The following is a 12,273-nucleotide window of genomic DNA, read 5'->3' on the forward strand; positions in this document are numbered from 1 at the left end:
TTTTAAGGAGAGGTTTTAGATTCGTCACTTCAGGCTTGGTACCACGCTCAGAAATAGAAAACTGTGCCAAGTTTCCAGACTCCCATCTCGGTGCGTGCCCTATGGCAGCTCCCAGGACCTGCGGCCAAACCTGCGGTCTTTCCCGAAAACTTCTCAATTTCTTCCCAAAGAAGAAAGGCCTGAGTCTGCGAGGCTCCGGCGCCACCGACCTCCGCGCTCCGGGTGCCCAGTCCAGCCCCAAAGGCGGCTCGAACAGCACACTCGCGGAGGCGGGCGCGCCGCGGGAAAGCCCCAGGCCGATGCCGCCCGACGCCTGCAGGGAGCGGCGGCTGGACAGCAAGCCACCCGGGTAGGCGGCGGGCGGACCCACAGCCGGAGACGCCAAGCGCCCGGCGCGCAGTGACCAGCTCAGGGCTCAGCAGCCGGAGGCGGGCTCCACGCCCCTTTCGAATCCCGAACGGGGCTGATGACGAACACAGGGAGCGACGGACGTACACACGCCCCGTGCTCGCACGACAGTACCGTGCAGGGAGCGGGAGGGAGCCTCGGTCCGTCACCGGCGCGACCAGCGTTCCGCGTCCTCCACTCCCTGCGCTCCCGCCAGTTCGGCAACCCGACGCCCGCCTACCGCCTCCGTCCGAAGCCTCCGCCGCTGCGAGGCTCGCGGCTTCCCTCCTGTCTCTTTAAATGGTGGGGCTAATGGGCCGCCCCTGCAGCTGCTACCGGGGTGGCCCCGCGCGCCGCTATTGAGGAGCGAACCAAGATGGCGGCGGCTTTGGCTCTGTGAGGAAGACGGAAGAGGCGACGGAAGAGGCGGCGGCGGCAGCGGAAGAGGCGGCGGCGGCGGCAGCGGCGGAGGGAGAGGGACTCCCAGTAGCCAAGAGCGCTCGTGCGCCAGGGGGCTCTCGGAGTCTCCCGCGTAGTGGTGGCAGCTGCAGCGGGACCAGCCGCCGGTCGGCTTCGGACATTTGAAGCAGGGGAGCGGAGCGCAGTCCCCGGCTGCGGTGGCAGGGCCAGGTATAAGGAAGGAAAACATGGCGGCGGCGGCCTGAGGAGGCGGCGGCGGCGGCGGCGGCGCGGGAAGCAGCTTCACGGAGATCATGGCGGAGGCGGGAGCAGGGCAGTGAACGGCGCCGCGAGTTCCTAGCGCGGCGGGGCGGGAGGCTGCGAAGCGCTGCGCGGCCCCCTCGGGGCGGCCGGCCTCGCCGGGCCTGGACAATAGCGCCGAGGAGCCGGAGGCGAGGAAAGGCGGGGGCCAGAGCTCAGGCCCGGCGGCGGGCCATGAGGGCGGCAGCGCGGCCCCGGGGCGGCCAGCGGAGGCAGTGAGGCCGGGGAGCCCTCCGCTCGTGGGCGTCCTCTCGCCTCGGCTCCCGCCTTCCCCGGACCCCCTTCCCGGGCGACTCCGGCGGGGCCTTTGCCCCGGCCCCCGGGCGGCACGATGACCGACACCCGGCGGCGGGTGAAGGTTTACACACTCAACGAGGACCGGCAGTGGGACGACCGGGGCACCGGGCATGTGTCGTCCGGCTACGTGGAGCGGCTGAAGGGCATGTCCCTGCTTGTCAGGGCCGAGAGTGACGGTGAGTGAACCCCTCGCGGCGGGACCCTCGCCTCGCCCGCGCCCCTGGGCCACCTGCCCGGTCCTGTGGGGCTAGCGGTCCTCTGCCTGAGAAGACGGAGGGGACGGAGGCGGTGGCTTAGGCCGCGGCGGCCGCCGCCTCGGGGAAGGACGGGCCCCCGGCCCCCCTGTGCTCCCGGAGCTGCCCGGAGAGCGCTCCAAGTGTTTCTTTCTCTGAGTGCCCCGTCGCACTTGTGCGGGCACGGGCGGAGCCAGGCGCGTCTGAGCGGTGCCGCCGGGGCGTGTGCAGAGGTCGGGGGCCTGGGAGCGGGCGCCCGGACCGTTCAGTTACTTTGCACAAGAGTGACCTTGAGAAAGCTACTGATCAAACCGATCTTCTGCCTTAGTTCAAGCGTCTGTAAAGCAGCCATGAAACTTTTCTCGGAGCTGAGAAAGTTCTTAGCTGTTTAACTTTTTGGAGCATAAACATTTTGTTGTGCTTTTCTTCTTTTTTTTTTTGTTTTTTAACGTATCATTGCTGCATCTTTCCGATCCTGTTGCAGGTTGGCAACCCTGGTTCTGGATCTGGCAACTCTGCGCTCGGCAGAGGAAGTGCTTCTTTGCCGTGAGAAGAGAGATTTGTGTTCCCGCAGCGTTAGTTGTCTTTTTCATTAGAAATGCAGAACTTTGTGTGTAGTTTCACTGGGTAGACACCCTGCAAGTTTGGAATCATTTTATCTGAGCATTTTATCTGTTGCTTAAATGTATATTCATAATTTGGTTCAGCTAACAGGTGGGGAGAAGTTGGCAGAAGCCTTTAAAACCTTTCGAATCTGCCCTAGGGATGCATGTGTTTCACATATTTTGAAACAGCCCTTCAAGTTCAGAGACCACGTTGATTGAAGATAAGTGTTTCACATTTTTAAAGACTTAATGCAGTTTAGGGATTACCACTTCCTCCGGTGGCGTACCATGAATTTCCCTTAAAATGTTCACATCAGGTAAAACTTTTTTCAAAATAGTTCCTTCTGAATTTGAAAATCTGCCTTGTAACGATAGCCTATAATTTTATGGTAGCTAACTGAGTTTATTACGATTGTAGGTCTGTATCTAAATTATTACAAACTCATTTCAAGGAGCTTTAATTGGACTTCCTACCCAGAACTCCAGTTCCACGGAAAACAAATAAGACTCACCATTCTGTAATTGAAGACTGTAGGGACATTGCTTTTCAATTTGAATTGAAAGAAAAATGGTAACTTGGAGTGTATTGCCCACAGATTACTTTATAAGCCTCCCCAAAATAACTTAAAACTGGAGAAAAATTATTTTTCCTTGGAGGCATTTAAAGGGTTTTGAACACATTGGGTAAATTTTTCTGAGGCCTATATTATTTGTCTCTTAAAATACAAGTTTGAATGTGAAGTGTTAGTGTACTTTTCTGTATGACTATCATATAGTAACCAACTATTCTAACTTATATGTTTTTGCTTGTTTGGAAAACTTTTTACATAGTGAGTTGGAAAGTATAGGCTTTATAGGTTCAGTTAATCATGTGTAGATGTGAGATGAATTCTTTGAAACCTCATAATGATTTGAAATAAGACATAGCTTCACATCACGTGTTTAATTGGACTCATTATACAAAGTCCTTTGTTTAAAGTATTTTTAAGCATTAAGTCTTAACGTCATATTGTCATAGGGAATCATACTCTTCTAACACAATAATATAGGAATCCGGGTTTTTTCTATTTTTATCTAATAGGGAAAGAGCTGAAATAAACTGACTGTCCCCTTGTTAAATTTATAAGTTGTTAGGAAAACTAAATCCAAAGAGTAGGCTTAGAAAATTCCAGGATACTTGTAAAATACTTTGTAAATAATCTTTAATTTGACGATTTATGGGGGGTTTTTTTCCTAACAGGAAAACTCCAAATAGGAATAATAGTCAAAATTTATTGAGTGTCTGCTGTGTGCCGGAGATTCTTCACTTGTATCCTCTGGTGTCCTCTTGGTGTAGGTACTGTTATTAGCCATATTTATAGATCAGGAAACTGAGGCTCAAAGAAGCTAAATAACTTAAAATCACATAGCTAGGTTAAAAAGCAAGGAAGATCAGTGTTCGAACTGAGGTGGGGGAGAGGTGTCAGGGATTCTAGACTTCTAGACTATGACTTGAAACTAGTATTATGAATTATTTAATTAACATCATTAACTGTTAATAGTGTGTTTTTAAACCCCCATATTATTGTCTACTTGTATTTGCTGCTTTATACTTAGATTCAAGGTTCATTTCAAAGAAAGTGAAAACAATTTTTAGCCTAAAGATATTTAAAATTATAGTTTATCTCCAAGCCACATGTGGGAGTTTTGTATTGGCTGCTAGCTTGGATTATCCATTATTGGGTGCTTCCCTCATTTTCCATTACAGGATAATTGAGAATTTTCTTTTATTGCGATGGGCAAAATGGAAAGTTGTTTCTGGTTTTCCATAAAATGAGTCATTTATCTTGTTAGAGGAGCATATACACTTATCTGAAAATCAGGAACGAAATTTCTGAATGGAAGTATTTGTGTCTTCCCTGTTACAGGGCATAGCTGTCTGGGTAAGTGTGCCCTTCCCCTCTGGAGCTGAGTGCATCGCAAATCTGTAGCTCTCCTAGCCTTGGAGGAGAGATGTCCCACTAAGTTACTGAGCCCATTTTCTGGATTGCATCCTTATTCAGTAGGTTCCTACTGGCAGATACGTTGTAGGAACATATCTTTTTTTAAAAACGAAGGTAGATTACCTCATTACCTCATAGCCATGTACCTGCAAAGTTCCATCCTCCAATAAAGATTACTTAGAATTGTTTTTTTTCTTCTCCCAGTTTATGCTGTCCCTGTTAGGTTGGTGAAGTAAGGGTAATGATGTCATCCTTTACTTATTCTCTCACTTTATGTTCAAATCATTCTATTTGTTTCCTCCATTATTATTTTTACCATCTCCACCTGCCAATTTTAGAATTGATAATGTAAAGAAATTGGAATTTCTCCACACACTGAAGGATGTCTTTGAACATAAAATCATGTCTATATTCTTTATTCTGGATTACTTTGCCAATCATCAAGAATAGTGTTCTTGGGGCTTCCCTGGTGGCGCAGTGGTTGAGAGTCCACCTGCCGATGCAGGGGACATGGGTTCGTGCCCCGGTCCGGGAAGATCCCACATGCCGTGGAGCAGCTAGGCCTGTGAGCCATGGCCGCTGAGCCTGCGCGTCCAGAGCCTGTGCTCCGCAACGGGAGAGGCCACAACAGTGAGAGGCCTGCGTACTGCAAAAAAAAAAAAAGAATAGTGTTTTTATATTTGGTTTTCACCTTAAGTTTTATAAACTATTTTTTACGTTTCATAATGGTTTTAATTCTGACTTGTCTAGTCAAAGTTAAAAAGATTTCATTTTCACTGTTATTTGAGGCATGAAGAAATGAGACATGGGGAAATGTTTTGTTCAAGGTAGTGCTGCTAGCTAATGGTAAAAACTGGAATTCTGTGCTTCTTCCTCTTAATAGAACTTGGTTGTAGGTAGATCTGCCTCTACTCCTACTATAAATAGAAAAGGAGGTCAACAGTTTGGGTAGGAGAGTCTGTTTTGTTTTGTTTTGGCTGCGGTGGTGAGAAATAAACAAATAGCATCAGCATTTTTTATGTTATTCTTATAAATCAGTAAGTAGTATATAATCTTGCATATAGTAAGCACTCCAAATTTAGCTACCAAGAAGAACCCAGTGTCAGTACTGGGAGAAATATTTCACTTTGAAAAGTTGATATAAATGTGCTTTTTTTCTCCTGTGTAGACCTACTTTGTGGAAAATTAATAGGCTTAGGATAACCAAACCCTTATTTTTCATCTGTTGCGTGTGATAGCTTTTGAAAGTTCGAGGGCCATTGGCTACACTGGGTATACCTGATGGGGTTGGAGTGTACTGAAGGCTTGACACAGGGGTGGGACCTTTTAACATAATGCTACCAAGTTTTTTTTTTCCCAGGCCTTCATTTTAGGTTTTAAATGCCATGTGTAATCTGTTGTCCACAAAATTGGGAGGGAGGGACCTGGAACACAGACCTGCTATAGGTTTGGAACATACACTAGTCTCCTATCATCATGAGATTTTGGACTTCCATTAATTCATTTTGATGGTGTTTTCTTTCTCCTAAGGAAGCATAGTACCTAAGCTCTTGCCCTTAGCTTTGACCGTTGATAATCTCAATATACTGGAAAAGCCAGTATATTGCCAGTAAGATTGAACTGCTTGCTTAAGAGCAGCAGACCTGGAAGCTCTTCATTCTGAAATCCTTAAGTATTTATACAGATCTGAACTAAGGTCAGGATCTAAGTTTCTTAACCGCAAACCAGATACTCCCATATTACCCGAATCTGATTGATTGGTTGGTATTGAAAATAAAGCCATAAAATTATAGAAACTATAGTATTATCATTTCTCCAGTGAAGGGAATTGCTATCTTCTGAACAAGTGAATTTTCCAGCTAAGTTAACTGTGTAACAAGATTAAAAAATCTCAACAATTTTCATGGAATATTTCCTAAATACTATATATTAGAAGGTTTTTCTTAGGCAGTCTAATGAGCCTGTGTTGGTTAGCCTTTTATTTGTAATGTGTTTCTGGATCATTGTTATCAGTACTAATTTTTCTACTATTCAAGATTATAGTGATGCCAGGGAAATGATATTCTGATCATGCTGTTAAAGAAAAGTATTGAGTGCTGGTTATGTGATAGGTTCTGGGGTAGGCACTTTAATATAAAAGTTCAGTTAATACTCAAAAGCAACCCTAAGAGGTATTATTTTTTTCTAACCATAAATCTTGGTGCATTGATTCTTTGATTGGATAGTTCTGGGGTCTTTTTTTCCTGTACCCAGCCAGAAATCTAGACCTTTTTTTTTTTTTCCAATGTAAAATCTTTCCATTATAAAAGATTTGCATGAATTTAGTGTTTGAGTATGTTTGTTAGAACTAGGAATCAAACAAGCTGTCTGCTGGCTGGATCTGTACTACGGACACTAGTTTTAAGTTCTCTGATTTCAACTCTTCAGATGAGACTTCATTCTGCGTGTACTAACTACCCTCCCCCTATCCCTGGAGGTGTTTGTTTTGTTTTGATAGGGGTGTATTGGGGGGTTGCAGCAGGATACTAGAAAAGTTCAAGAGGAACCAAGATGTGAAGTAGGGAGGGAACATTTATAATGACCTAATTGTTTATACTCATAATTGTACTGTTTGTTTTATGGTCACTTTTTCTTGCTATCAGTCTATGACAGCTTTACCTGTAGTTGTCTTGGTGATGTTATGAGTAGCATTTCCCCTTCTTTACCATTGTCCCCCCATTTCCTGAGTGTACAGATCTCCTTGTTATCAGTATATTTGGGGCCTCTGTTTGTGTCAGGATATACAGATCTATCTCATCTAAAACTAGCATAGTATTCCACTGTATATATTGAATTCACACAGTACAGTGTTGGTGGCATAGAGTAACATTTCTCAGATTTTTTTCCCTCAGGATACCTTTATAGTACTAAAATTGAGGATCCCTGATAGCTTTTGTTTATGTTTAAATAAAAAATATCTATTGATATTTAGCATATTAGAAATTAAAATAAGACTTCAAAAATCTTTTCTAAAGCAAGAATTCAGTGACAAGAATGTCACTGTTTTACAGTTTTACAAATCTCTTTATAATGTCTGGTTCCATTTTTTTTTAAGTGTTCTTTTCTGCTTCTGCATTCAGTCTGTTGCACTATCAGTGTAGACACTGTGAGAAAAATCAGAATGAAAATGGCAAATAATCTCTTAGTAATATTATGAAAATAGTTTTGATTTTTCTAGGCCTCTTGAGATCCCCACACTCTCCAGCTGGCTCATATATTGTTTCTAGGTTTTTTTTGCCTTTACAAACACTGCTAATGACATTTGTATTCATATACTTGGCACCTGTATGAGGGTGTAGGATAATTTCCTAGGATTGTTGGACCAAAGAGTAGTATGTGTTTAGAAGCTTTGTAGATAAAGGCAAATGACCTTCCAAAAAGGTTGTGCTGATGTTCAGTTTGGGTAATAGTAAATGAGAATTAAGGACCCTCTTTATTTTTTGAAGAAGTATATGTGCAAATATGGCCTTGCACGCCTGTCAGAATCTTGGGGATGGACTCTGACAAGCATTTGCTGTGCAGGAGTATTCTTTAGTTCACCTGAGCGTGGCTGATTTTGCTAGTGGTCTGAATGATAGATTCTGCAGTGACAAACTTAATTACATGTATTGATGCATTCCCCTTAGCTACGTCAATCTCTCGATTTTTGTGTTTCCATATTTCCTTCCCAGTCATTCAGGTGGGAAGTGGGAAGGCCTTTCTCAAGTCTTGATATTGGGGTTTGCTATGTAGGCTTGTCTTTCTCTTGTCTGTGTGAGTGTCTTTCTCAGACGTGTGAGGAGATGGTGTCATGGTGGGGGGTGGGGGTGAGAATGAATTCCTCTTGGAGGATAAAGGCATCTATTTCATTGGATAGGATGAATGTGTTCCTCAAATAAATTGGGGTGGGGGGCTGTTTTACGTATGTGTTTCAGCTACTAAGATATACTGGATCTACCCATTATCAAAAGCATTGTGTTCCCCTTAATGAGAACTTTAACTCCCTTGATGTCATTTAAGGTCTCCTATTGAGGAACATTTTCCTCATTTCTCCCCTTGTTATCTCTGCTACCATGATAAATGCCTCACACCTACAGTTGAACTCTACATCCCCTTCCATACCCACTTATTACTGGGATGGAACTACAGCTCCCAGTACTGTAGCTGTAGCAATTGATAACAAATAAACTTGTTGGGGGGAAGGATTGTGTAAATGCATATTAACACTCAGCTGGATCTTTTTCAGTTGATTGGATAAGTGCTTATAACTTTATTCAGTAGAAACTATGAGATGGGAGTGGGGAACCTAATAGATGGACTAGGAATAAAACTAGAAATGTGTATTTTCATTATTTTCTTACTTAGCCCCCCAGTTAAAAGGCTGTTTCCCATATTCCAGCCTCTACAGCCTACTGACATCTTGGGGAACATGGTATTTGGGGACCAGAGCTGGACTTCCTAAAGTTATATCTTAAGACTAAAACCATTGGATATGGCTGAAATGGTTTCAGGAGAGATGCTTCCCCCTGACATCTTGAATGGCACAGGAAAAAGAAAAACTTACCAGAAGCTTCTAGTATGTGCTTATTCTTGTTTTAGCCAGCATTTCAGAAGGGAACACTTCATACTTTGAATTTGTGATTGATTTTTCCTTTCTAGTCATCCTAACACTTAAACACTACCGAGTTTTGAAACAAATGCAAAAAAAAAAGGCAAAAAAACTTGTACTCAAAAAATAATAGTTGGTGTTGGTGTTTTGTTTTAGCAGTTGCCAAGTCAGGTGTGTGGGTTTTTTTGTTTTATTTTTAAATTATTTATTTTTGGCTGTGTTGGGTCTTCGTTGGAGTGCGCGTGCTTCTCATTGCCGTGGCTTCTCTTGTTGCAGAGCATGGGCTCTAGAGTGCAGGCTCAGTAGTTGTGGCGCACGGGCTTAGTTGCTCTGCAGCATGTGGGATCTTCCCGGGCCAGGAATTGAACCTGTATCACCTGCATTGACGGGCAGATTCTTAACCACTGCATCACCAGGGAAGTCCCAGGTGTGTGTTTCTTGAAATCACAACTTGAAGTGATAGCTCCAGCCCCATGCTGTGTGTCATTTTACCCCTTCTCTTAAACTTAAAAAAAAAAAAAAAAAACTTTTAAAGTATAATACATCAAAAAGGTACACAAATCATAAGGATTCAGCTTGATGAATTTTTCACAAAATAACCAGCACAAAGATGAAGAAACAACATAACCAGCACTCCGGAAACCTGCTTCATGTCTCTCTTCAGTCACTATCTATCCCCTTCCCCTCAACAACCTAACTTCTAACACCATAGATTAATTTTTGCCACTTTTTGAACTTCATGTAAATGGACTTATGGTATATACTTTTGTCTGAGGCTTCTTTCATTTATGTTTGTAAGATTCATACACATTTTTGCATTTACATATATTTGGTTCATGCATTAACATTGCTGTATGGTATTCCATTGTATGAATATTTACACTTTAGCTTTTTTTTAACAGAATTCACATGCCATCTCATTCAAAGTGTATATAGTTCCGTATTGTCTAGTATATTCACAGGGTTATGCAACCATCACCACAATGAGAGACCATTTTGTCCTCTAAAAGAAATCGTGTACCCATTAGCAATCACTACCCATTTGTTCCCCCTTCCTCGCAGTCCTAAACAGCCACTAATCTACAAATCCTCTAAATTTGCAAATTCTGGACCATTCATATAAATGCAGTCCTAAAACATGTGGTTCTTTGTAACTGGCTTCTTTAACTTATGTTTTCAAGGTTCAGTTACAGCATGGATCAGAACTTCATATCTTTGTATAGCCGAATAGTATTTCATTTTATTTACCCGTTCATCAGTTTTTGGACATTTGGATTGTTTCCACTTTTTTGCTGTGTGTACACAAATTTGTGTGGGCAGATGTTTTCATTTCTCTTGTATGTACCTAGGAGTGGAATTGCCCGTAACTCTCTCTTTTTGAGGAACTGCCAAATTTTTCCAAAGTAGATGTCTTTTTATATACCTACAAGAAAAATGTATGAGGGTTCCAATTTCTCCACATGGTTGCCAGCTCACGTCATTGTGTGTCTTTGATTATAGGCTTCCTAGCTGGTGTAAAATGGTTATCTTTTTGTGGTTTTGGTTCGCATTTCCCTAATGACTAAAGGCGGTGAGCTTCTTTTCATGTTTATTTTCCATTTGTATATCTTTTTTGGAGAAATATCTATTCGGATCCATTGCCCATTTTTAAATTGGGTTATCTTTTTATTATTGAGTTGTAAGAGTTCTGGATGTAAGTCCCTTATCAGATACATGATTTCCAAATAATTTTGCACATTCTGTGGGTTCTTTTCACATTCTTAATGGTATTGTTTGTAGAATTTTTTATTTTTGTTTTTAATTTTGATTATGTCCAGTTAGCATCATTTATCAATGATGTCTGATGTTTTTCCTTTGTGCTTTTGTGCAGTTTGACTTTTAAGGTGGCATTACTTACTTAGTTTGGTTCTATGACATTAGATCTCTTGCATCTTCTGAAATATGTTATAAAGTAATCCATTTGTTTCACTCTATTATTTATGTAGTTTTCTGCGGATTGATTGTTTTTTGAGGACATGATATATTTCAAAGTAGGGTTTTTGGAATGTATTTTCTCATAGAAACATGTTTTGAATATGATTATATGCCATGACTCATCTTTTAAAAGTTTGATCCATAATGTACTTGACATACTTTATGATTTCATTGGGAAATAATAGGGTGCAATTTTTGTTTTAGTAATTAAACAAATTATTTACAATAATTATTTACAAATAATTAAACAAAATATTTACAGAGATAGTTGGAAATTTTAATACTTTTAAGGGACTCTAGACATTGAGTTCATTTGCTTGCTGCTTTTTCTTCTGGTAAATATATCACTAGACAGCTTAGTAATTACCGAAATAAAAATTCGATGATTGTGCATAAAGAAAATTAAGGGGCACTGGAAAATTTATTTTGATTATTGTGGCAAAAGTTGGAAAAATGGGAAGAAGAGTCATCAGGCTTCCTCCAGAATGTGAGAATATTTGTCTGAACCTCAGTGAGCCAAAAATAGTAAAAAGAAAAGAGCTTAAAGAAATGGGGTGTTGGGAGTACAGGAGGAGAAAATAGGGAGACTGTTTAGTTACCTTAAGTACAGAAAGGGTAAGAGACAGATTTTGGATTAAGCAGTTCACCTGTGCTATACACTGGAAAGATTCAAGTAAAGTGGGAAGCTTTCTTGTGCACAAGGTGTTTGCAAATTAAGTCACTGCAGCTTGGCAAATGCTGGTATTTTACTATATATATTCAATATCACTGAGCATCATTACCAGCACATGGTAGTGAATGATCAGTAAATTACTAACACGGGGCAGTATCATAAACTTAGTAAACAAATTTTAACGTAAAGGCAAAACTAGTCAAATTTGGAAATGTTAAGAGTGCCCTTTTCTCAAGTGTCTAGCCACTATTTGGAATGGATAAAGCAACTGTTAAATGTAATATGAGAAGAGTTGAAAGCTTTGGATGAGAGACAGCTGCAGAGAAAATGCTTTTTCTCAAGTATTTTGGGTCAGAACTTGGCTTTAAACTGGAATTGGTTGAGGAGGGGAGAGGTATACATTTAGTCTTAAAATTTGCTCATTGTAGAGACATACAGATGGCCAACAGGCACATGAAAAGATGCTCAACATTGCTAATTATTAGAGAAATGCAAATAAAAACTACAGTGAGGTACCACCTCACAGCAGTCAGAATGGGCATGATTAAAAAGTCTACAAATAACAAATGCTGGAGAGGGTGTGGAGAAAAGGGAACCCTCCTGCACTGTTGGTGGGAATGTAAATTGATACAGCCACTATGGAAGACAGTATGGAGGTTCCTTAAAAAACTAAAAACAGAGTTGCTATATGATCCTGCAATAGCTGGAGAAAACTAATTTGAAAGGATACATGCCCCCCAGTGTGCATAGCAGCACTGTTTACAATAGCCAAGAC

The 12,273-nt window shown here is 42.0% G+C and overlaps 1 protein-coding gene across 2 annotated transcripts in view; it reads left to right on the forward strand.

The window, feature by feature from the left end:
* Positions 1-758: 758 nt before the first annotated feature.
* The window catches only part of PPP4R3A (protein phosphatase 4 regulatory subunit 3A), a 38,544-nt gene continuing 27,029 nt past the window's right edge, over positions 759-12,273 (forward strand). Inside the window, exons 1-2 of one of the 2 annotated variants that reach the window (XM_065872456.1) lie at positions 759-801; positions 835-1,580. In XM_065872456.1, the coding sequence (XP_065728528.1) occupies positions 1,439-1,580 (142 nt within the window). In that variant the 5' untranslated portion in view covers positions 759-801; positions 835-1,438. Of the gene's footprint in view, positions 802-834; positions 1,581-12,273 lie in introns of those variants that run through there. The other variant, XM_065872457.1, reaches the window with a different exon arrangement.

The sequence above is a fragment of the Phocoena phocoena genome, chromosome 2 (genome assembly GCF_963924675.1).
Source record: "Phocoena phocoena chromosome 2, mPhoPho1.1, whole genome shotgun sequence".
Lineage (NCBI taxonomy): Eukaryota > Metazoa > Chordata > Mammalia > Artiodactyla > Phocoenidae > Phocoena > Phocoena phocoena.